The sequence below is a fragment of the Paramisgurnus dabryanus genome, chromosome 21 (genome assembly GCF_030506205.2).
Source record: "Paramisgurnus dabryanus chromosome 21, PD_genome_1.1, whole genome shotgun sequence".
In the NCBI taxonomy this organism is placed as follows: Eukaryota; Metazoa; Chordata; class Actinopteri; order Cypriniformes; family Cobitidae; genus Paramisgurnus; species Paramisgurnus dabryanus.
This window is the reverse complement of record NC_133357.1, coordinates 30,059,485-30,084,408: the sequence shown is the minus strand read 5'-3', so window position 1 is coordinate 30,084,408 and position 24,924 is coordinate 30,059,485. Positions and strand designations below refer to the sequence as shown.

Sequence of the window (24,924 nt, the reverse complement as noted above, 5' to 3'; positions counted from 1 at the left end):
AATCTAATAACAAAAATAAATTAAAAACATTTATAAATAAGAACAAAGGTGCAAATTAAGTAAGGTCTAAAACTAGCATTAGGTACAGAAATCAAATTAAATGAAAAATTACACTGTCTTTATTGTACAAATTTATTGTTATTATTATTATTATTTAGAGCTACAGAAGTGTTTTTCTCTTTGTCTTGGGTTTTCCATACGGATCACGGATCAACTGCGATCCGTCACAGCACTATCAGTCAGTAAAGCAAAAAAAGAAAAGGCAGTTAAGTAAATTCTTGTCTATGTTCTTAAATACCTCAGAATCTCCAGCTGACAGTTTGGGCTCTTCAGTCCTTCAGAGATGAGCTTCACTCCCGAATCCTGCAGGTCATTGTTACTCAAGTCCAGTTCTTTCAGAGAAGAGTTTGAGGATTTTAGAGCTGAAGCCAAGCCTTCACAGGAATGATAAGTGAGATTACAGCTGGACAATCTAAACAGAAGAATATAACATTTAAAATGACCACACAACTCCGTTAATCCAAGATTATGTTTGTAACAATCTAATCGGTTCAACATAACCTAAGAAACTGCCTAAACACTGATGAGCCAAACTTTATGACTACCTGCCCAATATGCTGCTGGTCTTCCGTGTGCTACCAAAACAGTACCAAGATGCCAAGGCATGGATCCTACAATCAGGCCAGCTGACAGTCTTGGTAGCCTGACAAGATAATCTTAGAGGGCCCCTCGGCCCCCCTACTTTTTACTGGTAACAAGACATTTGGCATTATCAGATTCATGTGTGGGCGGGGGGTTTCTTGACCACTATTTCAAGTACAGGAAGAAAACAAATAAAAAGTTTTTATGTATCTCAAATATTAGAATTTTTTCCACAAATATGCCTATTTTCTAGCCTGACGTTGTCATGCTCAATTCTAGTCAGAATTTGAGTCTGATACCGCTCCATTGAGCTAAAATTATGAGGCGTGTCTCAACCGAAAAATGCCTCTCCACTCAATTGGATAGACCTATGACCAATCAGAGCAACGGAGTGTGTGACGTATGTTGAAATGTCGTCTTTTGCAGCCTGACCGAACTGCTAGTAATTTTGCTACAATGATACTAACATCATTGTAATTATACTAAGTCTGAGTTAGCGAAGGTACATCAACACCTACTATGTTTACAACATTTCATTTATATCACAACATTAAGTATTTACTAAGTCATACAGTAAGACTATCTCTTACCATTTGTACTTTAGGTGAACTTCATCCACGACGATAGCTACCCATTACGTTGGCTTGAAAAATATCGGAGCCTAGCATGTCCCTCCACTTATTCAGCATTCACGATTCTGGGCTTCCGAAAAGAAGCTGGCAACGACCGCTAATTATATCCATCTCGTCATGCACGCCGAGTTGCATTGCCGTAATACCCATTTTAGTTGCTTCTTTAACTTTGTCCTCCATAAGTGCGACCAACTTTTGCCGAATCCCGTAGGAAGGACGGCGAAAACATAAACAAATGCCTTGATCGCGTTTCTCTGTTCCTCTTTTTAAATCAATGCTCTGTCGATATCTTTTAGAACAGACTCAATGTCAGATTCCACACATCTGAATTCTACAGCGGCAGCTAGATTGAACACACGCGCTCTTTGGTGACGTGGTTGTGTTGATCATCTGTCCATCATCGTATAAAGCCCGCCCTCACAATTTGATTCGTCGGCCAGTTTTGGTACTCGCATAGTAGCTCCTCAACGGAAAAACGCCCGATCTTCCCGTTTTTCAAAATGTGGTGGGCAGGGCTAAGATCGGCTGGCACCCAGGCTACCTATTTTCTTTATTTTTTAACAATTGCAGTGTTTCCCACAGGATTTTGAGAGACTGTGGCGGTGATGACGTCACACGCCGATTAGCATATATGTGGCGTCATTGCGTCGTGTTTTACTCTTTAATCTGTCACATTATATTGCATTTTAACACAACTGAATGCTATTTTTACATATTATTTTTTCTGTTGTCTATAAAATAGTGACTAAACAGAACCCAGTAACTCCTTGTTAATGTATGTTAATGTTAATGTAAATCCAATCAGCTCTTTCTTTAACTGCTGCTAAAAACGGACCCTCATCTGACAAAATCATCATTTACATTGAGGCTGTATTGATGTTGCTCTTCTCATCAGTGTTGTTGCGTTATGAGCGCTTTTTTATTTTAAATACGAGTGGTAGTTTTATTGTATATCGCGTATATCGCAGACAATGTGTTGCAAATTCAGAAATATGAGAGAATACACGGTTGCTGTTACTACAGAACACATGCACGGGCATGCCACATCATAGGTAGGGAGAGAGCTCGGACACATACTCACATCAGAAAGGGTATGTGTGGGAAACACTACTGCTAACCTTTCGTTAAGCCACTCATGATGAACTTGATCAGTCGTCAGTAATATCCGTGACTGTTGACGTTTACGCGAAAACAAAAGTACACAGAGGAACACGGAGTTAAAATACTTTTGACTGTTGAGAGAGCCGCGCTGTTTCCAACATGAGAGAGAGGGAAGGGGGCGCGCGCTGTTGAGGCGCTGCATGCAACGAGAGAGGGAGGCCCCTGAGCGCTCGCTACAATGAATAAATAGTAAAATTCAAATGTAAATGGGAATCATGAAAAATTGTGTTGATTCTGTGACAGATAAATCAATGTATGGGAAACACTGAATTATTCCATATGTTCCAGTTCTGGGACCCCCCTCATCCTGGGCCCGGAGCAACATACCCGTTTGTCCCCCCCCTGTCGGCGGGCGTGCCTACAATACCCCTTACCCCGGATTTCCACCGACTGCGGAACGGCTGCGGATCCGTTGCGGAACGGCGGCGGAGTCAATCGGTTTCCATTCAAGTCAATGTGTGTATTTCCACTGACTGCGCTCCGAATCCGTCACAGCTCCGGCCATCCGCAGCCCTCCGGCACAAATACGCAGAGCTTCTATTTTTGACGGATGCCGGACAGCTCCGCAGGGCGGAGCCATGACTTTATCGCGTGATCATACCTGAATATGCGAGAACTCGTGTTTTTTTTTAATAAAATATTTGCAATACAAACATTACAAACACACACAAATAAAGTCATTAATACAGAAACAACAAATAATAGACAAGAACAGAGCCAGTGGGAGTTTCAAATAAATACATTAAAGATATAGCATAAATAAATGTTTTAGCAGCCTTCTTATTTTTTGAATTTTGGATGGATATGATGTACTGCTCTGTCTACGTGAGTTCTCGTGTTGTGATCTGGGCTGATTTGTAAAAACGTCATAATTCAACGGAATAATGGGCAGAGACAGAACTAGGTATCGCGCAATCTTCACGTGAATTTGCGAGACCTCATGGGTCCTCGTCACTTCAGCACGCAGCCGCTCTGCAACAAATACGGATCTGGTGGGTATTGACGGACGGCGGAGTGCGGAGCCGTAACGCAGCGGAGCTGATCTGCAGCTGCTCCGCAGTCGGTGGAAATCCGGGGTTAAAGTGTCCTGTGGTATCTGTCACCAAGACATTAGCATCAGATTCTTTAAATCTTGTAGGTTGTGAGGTGGAGCCAGCACATCCCACAGATGTAAAGAAATCTGATTGTTTGTTAATCATCTAATCTACCTAGACCTTAATATGTGGTGTAGTGATTTTGACATTGGGCAACAAATATTTTCACATGGGCAACAATTGGGTAGTATGCCACACACAGAACACTAGAGCAGGGCTATTTAAATCTTTGTGAAAATCCCTGCACTAGAGGTTTCACCTCAAGTGTGTGTGTGCGCGTGTGTGTGTGTGCGTGTGTGTGTGTGTGTGTGTGTGTGTGCGTTTGGCCGTCGATCGCGTCTGACGGAAGCACAAAGCAAACATTAGCGTCTGGAGATAACTTTTATTTACAGGCGAGAGTAAACAAATAGATGTGATGTTTGCAATCGCATCTTTTATAAGAAGACCACAAAGCGCGTCAAATATGAGGCATCATGTGTTTGTGTGTGCGTTTGGACATCGCGTCACACTGAGGAAGCACACACACTCAAGTCTGTCTGAGGCATCTTGTGTTTGTGTGTGCGTTTGGACATTGCGTCACACTGACGAAGCACACACACTTGCGTCTGTCTGGAGATAACTTTAAGCGCGAGTAAACAAGTAGATGTGATGTTTGCAATCGCATCTTTTATAATGATACCACAAAGCGCGTCAAATATGAGGCATCGTGTGTTTGTGTGTGCGTTTGGACGTCGATCGTGTCACACTGTTTGATGAAGCACACACACTCACGTCTGGAGACAGTTGTGAGTAAACAAGTAGATGTCATGTTCCCAGCACTCAGATTAAAACTCAACACATCACTGAATGGCTGCAGAGACGTATAGTCTCCATTGACTGTGGCGTTGACTAATGAATATGGATGATCTCTGCTCTTCTCTTCAATGTAGTGGGGCGTGGCTCATTATAGATAATGAAGTAACAGGAGAAAGACGGTACATCTCCCTCTTCTTATACAGTTAACAACGAATTACAATATTTGTTTTCGATTTCACTTACATCAGTTAAAAGTAGACATTCCAAGCATTATGTAGACATGTATCTTTTGATTCTATCTAAAGTATTTGTTCAGTTACAGTTAATTTTTCTGACGCGTTTCTGAAAGGACTTCACTGTAGGGCTGTCAAAATGACTGAAAAGCTAAATTCGAAATTCTTTCTGAAATATTAGCAAAATTCGAATTATATTCGAATTCTAAATGCAATATTTAATTTTAGAGGAAAAAATTCTGAACTGTCTGCTACGTCCGCAAGAGAACGCAAGTGAGCGCAATAAGCAAATACAAATCAAATCAAGCATCGCATTTTTTATTAAAATGAAATGACATAAACTTTTTAAAGTGCTTACTTTTTCAAACAACTGTTCTTAAATAAATGATAATGTCCTTAATGTCCATGTAAGGAAAATTAGGTAACCAAAGTGCATAAAACTGTATTAGTGCATCAGTAACCTGAGAAAACACCCTTCAACAGACAGCGTAATGTTTGTACATTAACACAAAATCGCAAACTGCCATTCTGAAACAAACCGCTCACTACACAATCTACATATTGTTCGTCAAAAACACCAGACGGTCAACTTGATCTGCAGCGAGTGCTGAGCGTTTTTTGTTGACAATGTTTCCAGCTGATGAAAAGACGCGCTCAGCTCTGACCGATGTGCCAGGTATGGTCAGGTACGTCTTTGCCAGCTGCGCAATATGTGGATACATGCCGCATGATTTTTGCCACCAACTGAGAGGATTTTCGTCAGCGGGTAGCGTAGCTTCTCGATCATACATGTCCATCTCATGCTCCAAAGCCTTGATGCTTTCTTCAGAACTGCTCTGGGTCTGACTGTACACGTCATCGAACAGGTTGCCCATGGCAGACAGCGCAGTCTTTTTTCTTGCGTCCGGTTGTTTTACAGCATCAGTGCGCTCATTTTTTGCCTCCTCCATTATAGTTGTTAACTCCGACAATATTTTCGCCCGTACTTGTTTTTTCTGTTCCTCTGGCAAATGATTTAGACGGTGGAATCGGGGGTCTAAATAGCTTGCAGTGTTGAGTAGCATGAAAGCCTGCTTTTCATTAGGGTAAAGGCCTTGGAGATCCGCTGCGATTTTCATTTTCATTTCTTTCACTGCCGAGCTGTCATCAGAATTTGGTTGAAGCTGCATTAACAGAACGTGTTGCAACGGAAGGACAGCAGACGCAGTCGGGTATTTGTCTGTTGACAACGCTTCTGTAGCAGTCTTAAAAGGTTGAAGAACATTCTTAACCTGTAAATAAACAGTAAATAAACAATCTGATAAATTAAAAATAATACATAAACGAACTACATAAAAAATAAACCGAAATAAAATATACCAGTTCTTACCATTTCCATCAGAACCCATTCACTTGTATTCAGCTCCAGGTGAGACATCTTCTTTTCATTCTTTTCAGATTACAGCAGCCACAGGTGCTTGCTGCTCCAGGGCTCGATTGATCATGTCGTAGGTACTGTTCCAACGGGTGGGGCAGTCATTGATAAGCTTGTCCGATTTTACTTCAAGCAGTTTTTGTTTTTTCTCGAGCAGGTAGCTATCAACAGCTGACTTGCTGAAATGGGCAGCGGTCATCTTCAGTTTGCTAATTGCTGTTTCAATAGATCGAACACCACGAAGCCCCTTACATACAGCTAGATTAAGCGTATGCGCCAAACACGGGATGTTCGGTCTTTTCATATGGCTCTCAACTGCCTTCACGTAATTACCAGCATTATCAGTAGTCACAGATATCACAGACTCCGGTTTGATTTCAAATGCACCAAGAATTTGCAAAATGCATTCACTCACATTTTCGGCGGTATGCTTTTCTCTCAGTTCTTCTGTTTTCAGCACATAGTTTTTGATTTCCCAGTCATCTGAAATAAAATGTGCAGTGACTGTCACATATGCGTCGGTGTGTAGAGAAGTCCATCCATCCGTTGTCAAGGCCACAGATCGATTGTTCAGCAATTCTTTCACGCTTTTGGCAGTGCAGTCATAAAGCTTCGCAATGCGATTGCTCACTGTACCCCGAGAAGGAAAATTATAACGTGGGTTGAGTGCTCGCACGAAGTTTTGAAAGCCTTCGCCATCACCGATGCTTATCGGGCGCATATCTTTGCAGATGAATTCAGTAAGTTTTTGGGTAATTTCTTCTTGTTTTGCAGAAGGTAGTGGTGTGGTATTTGAGGTGTAAAACGTAGTTACCCGGGACTGCTTTAATGCTGGACCCTCCTCATTGCACTCTCGAGAAAACTCCTCGGGATGACACGATTGCATGTGCGTTCGCAAGTTAGTCATTGTGGAGTGATATAGCAGCGGTTTCTTACACAGCTTACAAATGACATTGGTTTTGTCAATGATTTCTCCTTTGACACTCCAGAAACCAAAGAAACGCCACACAGCACTTCTAAGATGTTTTGGTGTAAGCAAGATTCTCTCCGACTCTGAGACCTCACGCTCTTTTTCCGCCATTTTAACACAATAAAATGCACCTCTCTCACCGACCTGTAGCCTAATGGATAACCTAAAAAAGCTGCGTCAGTTACGTCATCATCATGACTCGCGCCCTTGACACAGCAAAAATTCGAATGCACGGGTTTGGCTTCGAATGTGCCAATTTTTTGTAAATTCGACGAATGTTCGAAATTCGAATTTTTTTTTGACAGCCCTACTTCACTGAGGTAGAGAGAACAAAACGCGCATCATGTTTATTTTCTTAATTTTGCGAAAAGCACAACATTCTGTTTTTATTGGGAGTGGACAGAAAAAAACTAGACACTTTAACGTTTTAAATGATGTATAAATCATATCTGTATGTCCAAAATCAGCAGAGTTATATAAGTCTCTTTGTGGAGTGATTGAAAAATAAAGAGTTTGCGGCGCCCGCGCCACCGTCGACCCCAGAGTGTTAATACCCCTTAAAGGCTTACCAACAGCTATGGAAACTGCAGAGCTCCTGTTCCAACACGTCTTTAGATACTTTGGAATTCCCATGACCCATGGCGCATGCGCACGCAGCGACTGACAGTGAATGAGTGTTCGGCGTCCTCGTGTATGTTTGCTGACGTTCCATTTGTTTTAAAGTCTTAAATGTTTTTATTTGTTTTGTTGTTTTAATGCTTCTACTGAAGAGTACCAGGAAGCAAAGTGCACGGTAAAGAAAAGAAAAAGGGGCAAACGAGGCGGCGTTAAAACTCGTCTAAAGAAACAGCGCGTCAACTGGGCTCCATTGCCTTCGATGATCATGGGAAATGTACAATCACTGAGAAACAAAGTGGATGAGCTTCAAGGAAATGTCCGCTACCAAAAGGATTTTATAAACTGCTGTATCATGGCATTCACTGAAACATGGCTCACAGAGGGTGACCGGGACGTCGATTTGTGTATGGATGGATTCGGAGCCCCTTTTTGTATGGATCGACTATCAAATGTGACGGGGAAAAGCCAAGGAGGAGGGGTATGTTTGTATGTCAACAAGCGATATTATTCTTCTGTTACTGTCAGAGAGCGAATTTGTATGCCTGATGTAGAACTGTTATCGGTGTCCTTGAGACCGTTTTATATACCCAGAGAGTTCCCTCAGATTTTTATTACAACAGTTTACAAAGGGAACTCTGCATCGGCTGCTAGTACAGTATTTGATGTTGTACAGAGGTTACAGTCAGTCTCACCTGAGGCACCAAATCTCATCCTTGGTGATTTTAATCATGTCTCTCTAAAGAAGACTCTTAAAACTTTTCATCAGTATGTCTCCTGTCCGACCAGACGGGGCAAGACTTTGGATCTGTGTTATGGATCAGTGAGAGGTGCATACAAATCTACCCCCCTGGCCCCCTTGGGCTCGTCAGATCACAATTGTGTCCATTTAATGCCCACATATAAGACTGTTTTAAAAAAGGAGAAAACAGTGACTAAGGATATCAGAGTGTGGTCAGATGATGCTGTGTCCTGTCTACAAGACTGTTACAGCTGAACAGACTGGGACTTTTTTAAACAGACCTGTGATGACGATTTGGACTCAATTGTGGATGTTGCATGCTCATATACGGCTTTTTGCAGGGACATGATAATTCCATGTAAAAAGGTCAAAATCTATTCTAAAAATAAGCCTTGGGTTACTAAATCTGTAAAATTCTGTTTACAAAGGAAAAAATTAGCATTTAAACATGGAACAACCATGGACTTACATGTGGCTACTAAGGACTTGAAAATTGAAATCCTTAAGGCTAAACAAAGCTACAAGGAAAAATTAGAAAATAAGATGGCATCCAAAATTCCTGGCTCAGCATGGGCAATATGAAAACCATAGGAGGCCTTAAGAACTCAAACAGCAGTAATCAGGTTACTTTAAATGGTTAAAATCCAGGAATTTTAATTTTAAATTAATGGATGATCAGCATTTTAACATCGACCTTCAGGATGTTGAAAAAGCTTTCAGATCTTTATAGGGAAATAAAAGCCCAGGTCCTGATGGCATCTGTGGCAGATTACTAAAGTCTTGTGCAAAAGAACTGAGCCCTGTATTTTTTTTCTAAAGACACAACATGTACCAAACGTCTGGAAGTCCCTTAATGTCATCCCTGTCCCTTAATGCAGTGGTCCTAAGATAATTAATGATTTTAGGCCGGTTGCTTTGACTTCTGTTTTAATGAAATCTTTGAGAAATTAGTGCGGTCTGAGATCCAGCGGGTGACCGAACATAAATTGGACCCTATGCAGTTTTGCATATAGACCTCACAGAGGAGTACAGGATGCTACAGTCACAATGTTAAATTTGCTATTAAGTCATTTGGATGGACAGAGGACACATGCTAGACTTTTATTTGTTGATTTTTCTTCAGCTTTTAATACAATTCAACCACACATTTTAATCAAGAGGCTCTCAGACCAGTTTGCGTTAAGCAATAATTTGATGGGTTGGATTTTAGATTTTTTAACTAACAGAACACAGAGTAAGAGTTAATGCTGTCTTATCTGAACAGAGGAGTTCCTCTACAGGGTCTACTCAAGGATGTGTGCTGTCCCCACTTTTATTTATTTTATACACAAATATGTGTCAGAGCATGTATGATAACAGAATTATCATAAAGTTTGCGAATGACTCAATTATTTTGAGTTTACTTAAGGAGAATGAGACCTCACATGGCCCAGTCATTGAGGATTTTGTCAACTGGTGTGATGAATCTCATTTACAGCTTAATATATCAAAGACTAAGGACATGCTTATTGATTTTAGGAAGAGTACATCCAAGTGAACCAACCAAAATCAAAGGCCAAACAATAGAGTATGTACAATCATACAAATACCTTGCACTTTTATGGATGAGAAACTGAACTTTGAAGAGAATTGTGAAGCTCTTTGCAAAAAGTGGCACCAGCGTTTGTATTGCCTAAGGAAATGATCTCTGTTTAATCTTGACCAAACAATTATGAAGATGTTTTATCATGCTTTTATTGAATCTGTGTTGTCCTTTTTCACTGTAGTAGGGTATGGTCATATATCTTTAAAGGCAAAAAATCAGTTGGACCAGATAATAAAATGGTCTGGTCGTTTGCTGGGTGAGTCTAAACCAGGAGTGGCATTCCTTTATACCAAACAGTTACAAAGGATGGCCATCTCAATCTTAGATGATGATTCTCATCCCCTGCACAGTGAATTTCAGTTATTGCCATCTGCAAGGAGGTATAAAGTCCCAAGGTGTAGAACAACAAGATATAAGAGCAGCTTTGTACCAAATGTGGTTAATATGAAAAACAAATGGTAGAGGTGGTTTTTTTAGAAATTTTTTAGGTTATTTACAATATTTAATGTTTTGAGAGCACTTTTATTTAGTATGAGTATTTATTTAATTGTCCCTATGTGGTTTGGCGTGTTCTGTGTTGTGTGTTTTGTACTGGATGCCATTGTAACCTAGTAACCTAACCTATTCCTGAAGATATTGTTTCCGATAGGGGTCCACAATATATTTCCAGAGTGTGGAAAGTGTCACAGGTCGGAGCGGACCACTTCTAACGTGAGTCACGCCCCTCCCTCAGTTTCCACCCCGAGGAGGTCCCAAAATGCCCCAATGACCAAACAGACGAGGAAACAGAATAAAATATAACAATCTTTATTAAATATTTAACAGGTAAGGGGAAAAAGGGGAGGGATTCTTGAAAGGTGAGTATGGAGACTTGGAATGGCTCTGAGTCGCTTCTGACTCTCACGGGGATCACAGGTAAGTCCTCTTAGCCTGTCTTTATCTTCTTTGTCTTCTCGTGAATTAAAGGGGGGTTCTCTCAACTTCCGCTTTTTGTGTCTTTCAGATGGGCTCCAACTTCTCTTCAGCACGGCGTCTAGAAGGTATACAAGTGCGTGCCTGGACTTGAAGCTGGAGACGTCAAGAAGGTATCCAGGTAAGTATACAGGAAGGTACACTGGCTCTTGGCTTTGGGCTGACAAGTGAGTATACGGGGGGGTACACTGGGCTCTTGGCTTTGGGCGTACAGGTGAGTATACAGGGAGGTACACTGGGCTCTTGGCTTTGGGCGTACAGGTGAGTATACAGAGAGGTACACTGGGCACTTGGCTTTGGGCGTACAGGTGAGTATACAGGGAGGTACACTGGGCACTTGGCTTTGGGCGTACAGGTGAGTATACAGGGAGGTACACTGGGCACTCGGCTTTGGGCATACAGGTAAGCATACAGGGCGGTACACTGGCTCTTGGCTTTGGGCGTACAGGTGAGTATACAGAAAGGTACACTGGGCTCTTGGCTTTGGGCGTACAGGTGAGTATACAGAGAGGTACACTGGGCACTTGGCTTTTGGCGTACAGGTGAGTATACAGGGAGGTACACTGGGCACTTGGCTTTGGGCGTACAGGTGAGTATACAGGTAGGTACACTGGGCACTTGGATTTGGGCATACAGGTAAGTATACAGCAGTGTTGTAATGTAACGAAGTAAAAATACTTCGTTACTGTACTTAAGTAGAAATTTCACGTATCTGTACTTTACTTCGCTATTTAAATTTATGTCAACTTTCACTTTTACTCCACTACATTTTCTAGATAAAATGTATACTTTTACTCCGATACATTTTCACTAAGCATATTCGTTACTCGTTACTACAAAATAACTCAGAAGAAATGTGTGCGACCTTAATAAGGGAGGTTTTGGCGAATCAGTGCTTCTAGATTGCATTACGCACGCTCCGCACACTCTATTTCACGTAAACTCTATTTTAGCGTAGTGCTGCCAAAGGATGAGGAAGCACAACTGTAACTGCAATGAAAGCACCTACTAGAGGACCTCCCGTTATCGTAGTCGACCACCCCGACGATGAGCAGGGTGAGAAGCTAACGTTTTACACCCATGGCTGTATTTTTAAGAAATGTTATTGTACATTGGAAAAGTGCCTCTTATGGCAACCGAACATCACTTACATTTTGTCATTTAAAAACTCCCCGTCCAACCTGAAGAATCACATCAAGGTACGTTAAAATAATAGTTATTAAGTAAAGCCACAATGTCAATGTGATTCAACATTAGTTATTATAAGCCATATTAGATAATTATCTGTCTAATTTGATGGCCGGGCGCACATGTTTAATAAACATCAACGTTACACCGCTGATTTTCCCATGGATTTATTTAATTCACAGAGAACTCTCAACTGAAACACGCTTAACTGTTTATGGGAACATTATAGCATAACTGCCAGCCGAATATTCCCTCCGGTAGGCTAATCTTAGATTGAGAAATATTTTTTAAAAACTGCTATCAGTGGCAGGTTAGAAAGAAAGTGTTAAGGACTGTATTCACGTCTTCAAAAGCATCATACGTTTTGTCAAACTTGAGATTTCCTTTTATGTTAATTAACTCAAAACTCAGTGGTTATAGGATAATGTTGTGCTAATGTTATACATTGTGAATGTACGCTTGCATTGTTGATCAAAGTCACAGTGCTTTCATTGCCACACAACGAGTTGGCATTTTTTCTTAGTAGAGCAGCTAACTTAAAGGGATACTCCACTTTTTTCAAAAATATGCTCATGTTTTGAAAGAAATAAGTTATTATTTATTTTTCATTTTTACCTGAAGTTCATACAAAGGTGAAATTTCTGCTCTTTTATTTGATGTCAGCTCTAAAAATATGCTGTTTGCTCTTTGAACTTAAGAGAATTGTGCCTGAAAAGTCCTGGAAAAAACAGATTTTTATTTGATGATTGAGATTAAGAAGATAATGGGAACCCTGAATATGCTTTACTATAAGAAAGCCACAATGAAGTTCACAATCAAAGTTCTAACCGCTTGCTTTAAAAAAAAAAACTTTTTACTTTTACTTCAAATACTTAAGTACATTAAATATCAGAAAACTACTTTTGATACTTAAGTACAGTATATATCAGATACTTTAAGACTTTTACTTGAGTAATATTTGAAAAGACAACTTTCAGTTCTACCAAAGTCTGTTTCTAGTACAATACTTGTACTTTTACTCAAGTATTGCTTTCTAGTACTTTATACAACACTGGTATACAGGGAGGTACACTGGACTCTTGGCTTTGGGCGTACAGGTGAGTATACAGGGAGGTACCCTGGGCACTTGGCTTTTGGCGTTCAGGTGAGTATACAGGCAAACTTCTAGCCTTCCTCGCTAGGACAGACTTCCAATGCAACACTTGAACGTTGACTTCTAATACATCGTGGAACAGTCCCACGTTGACACAAAGCCCTTGGCTCGAACCTGCAGACTGGCAACAAACACACACACAGAGTCTCTTCACAATAGACTACTTCAGTGAATATGTAGGGAGAGATACACACCTCTTGACTTCGAACAGACGTACAGATGGAGGGACAGGCCGAGGCTGCTGCATGTTGGGCCTAATACGGCCACAGATGAAATCCTGAACGATGGGTAAGATGGAATAGGACAGGGGTTTTCAAACTTTTTGTGTATGTGGACTAGACCACTATTTGTAATCAAGAATTTTCGCGGACCACCTCATAATACTCATTATAAAATATGTCTACGCAAAGTCCTGAATTAATCTGCACATCTAAATAGTCTTACTAGCACTAAAACTATAACTGGTCATCACATCAGTACAACAGGTTTCTTAAAAGAAAGTTTACTGCACAAAACAGCTGCCACATATTCATACAGCAATCCAGTTTGTATGGCACTGAACTTGAATGTCACGGCCGAGCGCCACTGGCCTATTTTAGTAATCACACAATAACTTGACAATTTAATAAAAAATTAATATCAATATTCTTATATCAATATTATTTATATACATATTCTCAGTGTTGGGAAAGTTCACTTTCTACATGAACTACTTCAGTTCACAGTTTACAAATTTTAAAATGAACTAGTTCAGTTCATATTTCAAAATTTTGAACTAGTTCACAGTTCCAAAAATGAACTAATTTATAGTTCTTTTTCCCCATATTATAAAAAAAAGATTGCCATTATAGCCCATATAGAACCACAGACAGCAATTATTTCATCAGTTTTAACACTGAAGCAATGCGTCAGATTTCATCTTCATATCCAACTTTAAATCCTTATCCAACCAGGGTTTACATTAGCATTGACTGTCACTCGAGAAACCAGGCTGTCACGAGCATCACATTTTGCCGCAATAGCTTCCTCTACCCCAGATACAGCTAGGACAAGGATTGCAAACACTGACTTTCTACCACCACCTATACATCTTGAGAACAGATTTGAAGTATTAATGAATATGAGCAGGGCCGGATTAACCATACGGGCAACTGGGCAATTGCCCAGGGGCCCAAGACCTCCAAAGGGCCCAGGGCAGCAAGGGCACGAGCAAAATACTGTATCTGGTAATCTCCCGCTGGCCGCTTTATATTAAACAAACTGTCAACACGGGCTTTGCGCTCAATGCGCTGCAAAGAGAAACGCTGCGCTGCGTGAGTTGAAAGTGGTTGAGTCTCATTCAGACTGACCAATGAAGAGAGGGCCTCAGGTTAAGACCCTCTCCTCATTGGTCAGTCCGCATGAGGTGGGTCAAAGGTTCGCCGAGCATTACGTGACGCAAGGCGTTGGTACAACAGAAAAAAACGAGACACGGAGAAGTTAAGTGGGAGCACGAAGCGGAAATTAAAAAAGGAAAATGACATCAGAAACGCAGAAAATGTAAAGTATAAACAGTGGTGTAATCTACGTGATATGCAGGTATCTGCGCTATCCGCTCGTCGTATGAAATCAAATAACTATAGCGGCGCGAAAGTGACTGGGGAGCAGAGAACCCATGGGCGAGTGACAGCTAAGTAGCGCGAGAGTGATTCCAGTTTTCACATGGAGAAATATGCTTTGAATCGCTCTCGCGGTACTTTGACATCACCAAGAGGTCTGCTTAGCGCCAAATGAAGTCGAACCTGCAGACAGACAGTGTAGCTGCTCACATGACATTGTAAACAAACAGACACAGACCATGTGGAGAAATGAACGAGAAGTGCACAACATAAAATCCGGAGAGTACAACGCATATGTGAATAAACAACATTTAAATCATCATCCATTATCTGGAGGTAAGGCTCCAATAAAATAAAATAAGCCGGTGTTTATGTCCTGATGTTTTTTAGCTGCCTTCCAGCATGTTTGCTTGTGCTTCACAGTGTTAAACCTCCTTTCCCTGTGTTCATTTATATATCTACGTTCAAGATGTAGCCTATATGATCTTAAACTTCTGTGAGAAAATTCATGTCTGCGTTGATGTTCAGTTCAGACTTGCAAATTAAAGATCATTTTCTTTACTATGGTTTGGGTGTCTAATATTAGGCTATATGATGGTTTTGTAATAATAATTAAGTAAAAGCCTATTTTCATTTTTAGACAATGCTTGTATATGCAAAAAATAAGCTTTTTATATCAATGACTATGCAAATTAGAGTTTATCCATGGTCATCTTAAATGTGTATTAATTAAAAATTTCTGTTAAGTGAGCTTCCGTCAACGACGAGGGCAACTCAGCTAAGTCAGCCAGGACTTTTCTACACCACCAGTTTACGTTTACAGCCCGGAGATTATACAGATGCTGATGTGTTTAGTTTTCATAGCATCATATGTGAGTGAATGTCTTTGATAGAGGACATAGTAGTGCATTTGTATGAGCATTTAAATATTTGTAAATCAAAATACACCTGATGACAGTTAGAATTTGAAGTATTGAGTATATGTACTGTATAATACAGTAATATATTCTGTATATGACCTTATTATGGTGATCCTGGGGTCGTGATGATGGGGCCCTTGAATATTGTTGCCCAGGGTATAACAAAGTGTTAATCTGGCCCTGAATATGAGTGAGGAATCCCCAAATGTGATTAATGTGACTGAACACCGATCAAATCAGCCAGCAGCTAACACTGATGCTAACTGCCGTGACATTCAAGTTCAGTGCCGTACAAAATGGATTGCTGTATGAATATGTGGCAGCTGTTTTGTGCAGTAAACTTTCTTTTAAGAAACCTGTTGTACTGATGTGATGACCAGTTATAGTTTAAGTGCTAGTAAGACTATTTAGATGTGCAGATTAATTCAGGACTTTGTGTAGACATATTTTATAATGAGTATGATGAGGTGGTCCGCGAAAATTCTTGATTACAAATAGTGGTCCACACACACAAAAAGTTTGAAAACCCCTGCATTAGGACACACAGTTAGCAAGCGATGTCACTGGCAAAACAACCACTCCACATACTCACAGTTTGTTGACTCTCGACGTTTCCCTCTCTCTTCCAGAGGAATAGCGTATACAAGGTTGCTAGGACCACACACCTTCATTCCTTCCAATGTTTTACACAATGACTTCTCAATATCCACAATTTCTTCGAAGTAAACAGCACAGGTCAACACAATTACTTCAGCAGGAATTTCCTAAGTACTTAGCTTCGTTTTCATTCAGCTCAATCCTCCACTTTGTCTTCGCCCAGTCTGCAATTTCCATACGCCTCTCCAACACACCAAACACTTCCGTCTCCCCCACAACGCTTGCTGGAATAAACTTCATCTTCCTGTTTTCGTAATGCTCTATTTATACTCCTCTTCTCCGAACTGCCCCATCACCCATCGCCACGCTTAATAAGCACACCTGATGCCTGATTGCGGTTGCCCAGAGTTACCGGAACTGGCTGGGTGTTTCGGTAAAAACGGTCCGGGCGGAATTACTTTAGCCATTTTTAGATCCGCCATATTTTTAGTTCCGCTACATATAGTCACTCCGTGACAAAAGCATTTTTTAAGCTCCTCGATGTGACCATAATAGGGTTGCCGCGGTGACAGAATTTTCCCACCGGTTAATCGGCGCGTCACAAAGCCGGTGATCCCGGTTTCACCGTGTGGGAGGGGCTTATAAATGCGCATTCAGATGTGCACATTTTACTTTCACTTTTGAATTACGCAACTGTTTAAATGCAGTGCTTGGGTACGCTGCGTTAAATCGCGTATGAATTTTCATGCAATGCGAGTGCAACAGCTGGTTTAATTAAGTGCTTGAGTCAATGTGCGCAGGTAATTCTCACAGAACCTGCCAGTCCCAAGCAGAGCAACCGGCTACTTCTCCATAAAGCGCGGCTTGAATGATGGGTTTATTATTTTTCTTGATGAAAAACACAACAACAAAAATGATCTCGCTTATATTAAACATCATATATGTATATTATAACAAAAACGAGTAAGCACGCGGCTTCTGTCATCATCTGGTCAGTCAGCTCGTCTCGCAAACTCTGACAGAAATAAATGAAATCTGACACCTGCTGCTCTGTGACGTGATGCGCGTTCAGCTCCGCTAAATTCAGACAACAGACACATTCAGTTGTAAGTGTTTGCTCTCTCTAACGAAACTAAATGATTTAATTACACGAAAATATCAAAACGATGGTGAAAGACGGTGTCGCGGTGGGCAAGTGATCTAACCGGTGAGAGGCTGAAGCACCGGTTATCACCGTTTCACCGACTATCGCGGCAAGCCTAGACCATAAGCCTTTCATCTGCATATCATCCCCAAACCAATGGACAGACGGAACGTAAAATCCAGAAAGTAAGTCGCTTCCTCCGAACCTTCTGCCATAACCACCAGAACTCTTGGAGCCAGTTCCTACCCTGGGCCGAGTATGCACAGAACTCGCTACATCAACAAGCCACTGGTCTCACTCCATTCCAGTGTGTACTCGGCTATCAACCGCCCATGTTCCCCTGGTCAGAAGAACCTTGCGACGTACCATCAGTGCAGCACTGGTTCAGAGAGAGCAAGAGGGTCTGGGACTCAGCACATCGTCATCTTCAATCAGCCCTGCGTAGCCATCAACAACAGGCGGATGCCAGACGTGCCCCAATGCCTAGCTTCCAGGTGGGAGATAAAGTCTGGTTATCTAGGCAAAAATCCGTCTCCGGTTACCCTGCAGAAAGCTGAGTCACAAGTTCATTGGACCATTTTTAATTGTAAAGGAGGTCAATCCGGTAGCCTTTCAACTCTGTCTCCCTTCACATTACAAAATCCATCCAGATATCCACAGTTCACAATTGAAACCAGTTCACTCACCTGTCACCACTTCTTTTTCTCCCACAGGACCTGGGGAAGAAGCCCCCCCTCTTGATGAAGATGGCACCATCTACACCGTAAGACAACTCCTGGATTCCAGACGTATAGGTGGGCAGTTAGAATACCTTGTGGATTGGGAAGGTCTTGGTCCAGAAGAACGATCTTGGGTTCCCCATGATGACATCCTCGATCCAGAGCTCCTGCGGGAGTTTCACCATGCCCATCCTGAAAAGCCAACCCAGTCTCACCCCATGTCGTCAATATTTGACGACACTTGACCATTCGTCAATATGTTACGTGGAGGGTATACCTTTCATTTTTTGACGAACTGGGGACTTCAATACTATTATGTCCGTTGCATTCTCTTCTCCTATTTTCTTACCAATTTCGCGTCGGTTTAGGGTTAGATTTACATAATGACATCCCTACCCAAACCTAACTCTAACCCCAACGCCAGTTGACAACTGTTTCTAACCCCAACGCCAGGTGACAACTGTTTAATTTCGCGTACACTGTTTAATTTCGCGTACACTGTTTAATTTTGCGTAATCTAACCCTAAACCGACGCGAAAATGGTAAGAAAATAGGAGAAGAGAATGCAACGGACGTAATAGTATTGAAGTCCCCAGTTCGTCAAAAAATGACGCGAAAGGTATACCCTCCGCGTCACATATTGACGAATGGTCAAGTGTCGTCAAATATTGACGACATGGGGTGAGACTGTGTTAGAAAAGCCAGCCCCCAGACCCAGAGGCCGCCCTCCTCTGCGTCTTGGATCTCAGAGGTCCTCAGAAGCGGACCCTCAGGGGGGGGGGGTACTGTCACGGATTTGTTGCACCTGTCACCCTTCATCAAGACTGCCCTACATATACCAGCCACAAACACAGACATCGTCCAGTCTCGTCTCACGCTAACTTACTGTTACGTTGCTGTGATTAAACCTGACTCATACACTTTCTATATCTTTCAGAGATCCCTGGTATTCATCATCATCGTCGTTGGATGTTCTACGTTCAGTGTGTCTGTGGCTCACCCTTGGACTTCCTCACCAATACCCTCACTGTTTATTATTTATTCCATTTTCAATAAACCTGTTAATTTAAGTTCACTACTGTCTCCATTGTCTTCTGTCCGCTGACAGCACTACTTTCCCGTTTGGCTTTTATTAAAACCAAATTGCTCAGATTGAGTTGGAATTGCTCAGATTGAGTTGGAATTTTCTTATTAATCTGATACCTCATTCTTTTGAACTAATCTCTTCTTTTGCAGCTTTTTATTGAAATACCTCAGAATCTCCAGTTTACAGTTTGAATTTTTCAGTCCACCAACGAGCAGCACCAGTCTAAAGAGAACAAAGAACACAAATCGCATTGCATTATCACAATCATTGCATTCTCAAACAAACAGAGTCAGAAATAACACACACCTCTATTTAGTGTAGAAATAGTATTTACTATTTGAAGTGTTTGGTTCCAAAACAAGATAACTCAGTTTTTAATTTTTTTGTCAAAACATGTTTGTTATTATGTTTTATTGTGTTTTATTGTGCTATTAGCTATATTTTTTATTATGAAGGCTCACATCAAAACAAACCAACTACAGTTTGATTGTTATATTAATTGGAATGCACAATCCAAAAACGAGATTAAAAAAAATCAGATTGATCTGTTCTGTACTGTCAAGAACATACCCCCATAGTTTACAAGAGTGGTAGATTCTGATTTGCATATTTATTGTGTCAGTGCCTAAATATTGTGTGATGAAAAGTCTCAAACCTCAGATTTCCCAGCTGATAGTGTACACTGTTGACTCTGAAATCTTTAAGGTTATTATAACTCAGGTCCAGCTCTCTCAGTGGTGAGTTAAATGACTCTAGGGCTGAAGCCAAACTTTCACAGCATTCAAGAGTGAGACTACAGCCTGCAAGTCTATATTTTAAAAGACAAGATGCAAAACCCTCTAAGTGCATCTGCCATTTTTGTTTTGTAAATTAACTTTTTAGGCTCTTATGTTTTGGTTCAATAATAAAATGAAAAATAAATGACTTATTTTCCCAAATGTCACTTTAAGGGAATGTTGCTGGAAGGCACCTGTACTGCAGATTTCAGTTCAAACATCAATCAAACACACCTGAAACTGCTAATTAATTTGTTCAGAGCTACCTAAAAATTTGAGGCAGGTGAGTTGGAGTAGAGTTGGAACTAAAATATAAAGTACAGGTGCCCTCCCTGAACAACATTGCAGACTCATGGTTAAGGGCCATTCAAAAATCTCCACTTCTAAAAAAGTCTCCAGTCACTTTTAACGTGGCTAAAAAATTTCAATGTGCAGTTTAACAGATTCTGCCAACAAACCGGTATCTCAGAAACTAAACAATATTATAATCTGAAGGTGGAATTGCATTTTTCAATACTCACAGAGCTTTTCTGCAGTTATTCACAGCTGGTACAAGTCTTCTTATTCCCTCCTGTGTTGTGTTGTATTTTTTTAGGTCCAGCTCATCTAGCACTTCCTCAGACATTTGAATCATGTAGGCTATTGCTGAACAGTGAGCAGCAGAGAGTGTCTGTGAAGGCAAACACTCTTGAATTTGTCTGTGCAGAGACTGAACCTTCATTTCAAGCAGACAGAGGAGCAGACTGATGGATCTTTTGGGTAACAGACAATAATCATCATTGATTTTGTCTTTAATGTAATTTGTGGTTTTCTTGATGCTCTCCGAACTGTCCTCTGTGTGTGGCAGTAAATCCTGTAAGAGTCTCTGATTGGATTCCAGTGAGATGCCGAGCAGGAATCGCAGAATAAGGTCCAGATGTCCACTTCTACTCCCAAGGCTTTTAAAAACTGCTGATGTTAGTAACTGAAACAGAGAGCTGTCCTCAGACTTATATCTCACATATTTACATCCAAGAAACAACTGCAGTGATTCTGTGTTCTTAGTTAAGTGGGAATAAAACACATAGAAAGCAGCCAGAAACTCCTGAAAGCTGAGATGTATGAAGCAGTAGATTTTCCTCTGATGAATCACAGATTCCTCCTTAAAGATCTCAGTACAGATCCCAGAATACACTGAGGCATCAGTGATGTCTATCCCACAATCTCTCAGCTCCTCCTCATAAAACATCACATTACCCTTCATGAGCTGTTTGAAAGCCAGTTCAGACAGTTTGACAATCATTTCTCTGTTAGACTGCAAGAGTTTCTGTGGATCTCTCTCATCATACTTCTCATTCTTCATATTCATCTGAATCAGCAGGAAGTGGATGTACATTTCAGTCAGAGTTTTGGGGATTTCTGTTGTGTGATCTTGTTTTAGGATGTTTTGAAGCACAGTGGATGAAATCCAGCAGAAGACTGGTATGTGACACATGATGTGGAGACTTCTTGTTTTTTTAATGTGTGAGATGATTCTGCTGGCTTGATGTTCATCACGGATTCTCTTCCTGAAATATTCCTCTTTCTGTGGATCATTGAATCCCTGGATTTCTGTCAGACGGTTGATGTATTTAGATGGGATCTGACTGGCTGCTGCTGGTCTGGAGGTGATCCAGATGTGAGCAGAGGGAAGCAGATCTCCTTTGATCAGGTTTGACATCAACACACCAACTGATGAAGCCTGAGTTACATCAGAAACTTTCTCATTGTGAGAAAACATCAGTGTTATTCTGCTTTCATCCAGACCATCAAAGATGAACACAATTTTACACTCACCATAAACCTTTGAGTCCAGATCTTGAAGTTCAGGATGAAAGTCAAGCAGAAGTTTGTGAAGACTGTACCGATCATCTTGAATCAAGTTCAGCTCTCTAAATGGAAGCACAAACATGAAGTCTATATCTTGATTGGTTTTTCCTTCAGCCCAATCCAGAATGAACTTCTGCACAGAAACGGTTTTTCCAATTCCAGCGTTGCCTTGAGTAAGAACGCTCTTTATTTTTGTATTTTTCTCTCTTCTCTTTTCGGTTTGATCTTCTGATTCAGGTAAAGGTTTAAAGATGTCGTTGCAGTAGATTGTTGTGTCTTGTAATTTTTGTGTTCTGGGTGTTTTCTCCATCTGTAAAACCTCATGTTTTTCAATAACTCCTCCACTCTCTCCCTTTATGATGTACAGCTGTGTGTAAATCCTGTTTAAGAGGGTTTTGTGCTTCTGTAGTTTGATTCCCTCAAATAAGTTCTCATACTTGTTCTTTAAGATGGATTTGTGAGTATCTTTGAGTCTCTGTTGTCTGAAGAAGGTCTCCTTTGAAGCAGTGCATGTCAGATGGGATTTCACAGAGTTGCTGGAACAATCTTTCTCCTCTCTGTTCAGACAGCAACAAGTCAAGCAAACACAAAAATATAGTTAAAGGACAATTTTATATTTAAGTAATTTAATAACATGAGATGGCCCAAATATAATTCAAATATATTAGACTAACCTACAGTACAATGTAGCAATTCAGGAAAGAAAGATTATTTAAACACTATTCCATTCAGCGAAATACATTCAATTAATCGTAATTAACTTTACAGATCTGTACTATCTGATCAGCTTTAGTAATGATCCACTTGTTGTACTCGTCCAGTGAATGCTCATCTTATAGGAACTCCAAGGAATGTTAGCTTCCTGAGAATTTAAAAAAACTTTCCTCTGCTTTAAAGTACTTTAAAGCTGGTAACACAATCAGGCAGTTTAAGTGAATTTGTTTGTAAGCAGTTGAAATGGAAGCATTCAAGGTAAATACAAACAGGCTTCATTAAACTAACATACAAAAAAAAACATAACATCTAACTAGACCAAAACACATCAACAAACATTAAATACATCTAAGAGTGTAAGGAAAGCATAATGACAGGGAGAAGAGAGAGCCAATTATACAACTTCAGCTTTTTTATCTCCAGGACTGATGTTGCCTACCCCTGCTCTGGGGTCTAACCATTTTGGGACACTGGCAGAGGTTTTTACATGCTCTTACATTTGGTCTTTTTTCAGTTGCTTAAACATATTAATGGCTAATATAACATAACACTGTATTCAGCACAAACTGTGCTACAATAATATGCGAGTAACATGTATGTACATGTTTATATTTTCAAGGAAATTATGTTTATGCATGGTTAGTAAAAGATTAGTTGCTGAAATAAGGCCAAGGAACACATACTAAACATTTGTTCACAAACAAAATAGTACTGCATCTTGTAGATTTGGGAATTTGCTACAAAAAGATCTAAAAACTGATACTTTGAAAAACAATTGTTAATCTGTTAACAATATGTGTATTTATCAAAACGTGGTGCACTGAATTCCCTAGTTTACTTAACTTGGTCCTTATGAAGACTTGACTTAAAGGGGCAATAAGTAGGATTTACCCCCATCTAGTGGTGAAATTGTATTTTGCATTCAAACGAACAGTGCTTTCTAGCTTTTCCCCTTTCCAAATGCGTGTTGCAACTACGGTAGCCGTTATGTAATCGCTGATCTTCTTGTCCGTGTCAGCTGGTTCACGTGTTCTGAATGAAAACGCTTTGTGGAAACGCGTTGGTAGGCAAGTGCTTTTTGTCCCTCTCTGCTATTATAGTTTATCAATATGGCGGAACGATATGGATGCCTCCTTGGACTTACCCATTCAATGTAAGTAAAGAGGAGAAATTCTAAGCTTACAAAGAAATGTCAGATCACTGGCAGAGGTCATTTGACACCAACAAGGATATATTTATGAATAAAGACATTGATTTTGATTTATAAAACACTTAAAATCCTACTTATTGCCCCTTTAAATTGTTTAGTTCACCAAACTTTACGATCATTTAATGTACTTGAACAATGAAGGTCACTTAACCTAGTGTTAATTTCAAGTGTACTTGTATATTTAATTAAACTCAACATGACAATTTAACTGAAATTAGAATTTAATTCTAAAGAATTAGTTAAGTAAGTTGAGTTTACTTAAAAAAAATGAAGGTAACTTGTTGCCTTAAAAATGTAAGTAATGAATACTTAAAAACTTTAAGTGAAGTTTACTTAAACATATAAGTTGTTCTAACAACAATTTTAAGTTGAATAGACTTAATGTTTTAATTTCTTCCAATATTCCTGCACTCTTAACCCGGATTAGTTGACATTACTAGAAATTTGTGAGGAAACCCGTTGCATAAAACTTTAGTTTTTATCACTTTATATTATTTTTGATGTTATAAATGGTATTATAAGACAAAATTAATGACTGACTTTAAGTCAATCATTGAATAAACGTGATTCTCCACAAACACACAAAAAACTGTGTTTTTGACATACATTGTCAGTACTGTGGAGTAGTGATGTTACATTCGTGAATGAATCGTTCTTTTTGAACGAATCTTTTAGGTGAACGAATCGTTCTGGTTCACGCCATCCATTGACTCATATTTCTCGTTTACTGAAATTTCCCTCCCTTCTTGAGGAGCACGGACAAATGAAGCGCGGCTTTCTTTCTGCCTCCAAAGAGTGACAAAAGTACGAGCCAATGGCAATCGAGTATGAGCTGTGGCCGATTGGCTCAAGGTACTGAATGAATCATGGATCTGATGACTGACTGAACCAGAGGAGGCATGCCAATCACTCACAGCATGGGAGTCTTTATTTACAACAAATCTAGATTAGATGTACTATAAATGTACGTGTGTCTTAATATATTCTCTAGCTTGATAAAATTATGCTTAGTATTTTACAATTTGAGCTTTATTAAAAACTAATGAGTTTTTGTCTTATAACACATAAAGACACACATCTTCGCCACCTTTTGGCGTATTTATGTAAAATTAAGA

General features: G+C 40.2%; 1 protein-coding gene across 2 annotated transcripts in view; it reads right to left on the bottom strand.

Moving 5' to 3' along the window:
• Nucleotides 1-24,924, bottom strand: part of LOC135772947 (protein NLRC3-like) — a 121,898-nt gene that overhangs the window by 73,308 nt on the left and 23,666 nt on the right. Inside the window, exons 3-6 of one of the 2 annotated variants that reach the window (XM_065286542.2) lie at nucleotides 20,559-22,442; nucleotides 19,917-20,069; nucleotides 19,427-19,483; nucleotides 299-472 (exon numbers count right to left, since the gene is read on the bottom strand). The exons of the other annotated variant lie outside the window; for it this stretch is intronic. Coding sequence (XP_065142614.1) covers nucleotides 299-472; nucleotides 19,427-19,483; nucleotides 19,917-20,069; nucleotides 20,559-22,442 — 2,268 coding nt within the window. The remainder of the gene's footprint in view (nucleotides 1-298; nucleotides 473-19,426; nucleotides 19,484-19,916; nucleotides 20,070-20,558; nucleotides 22,443-24,924) is intronic. 2 annotated transcript variants of the gene reach the window in all.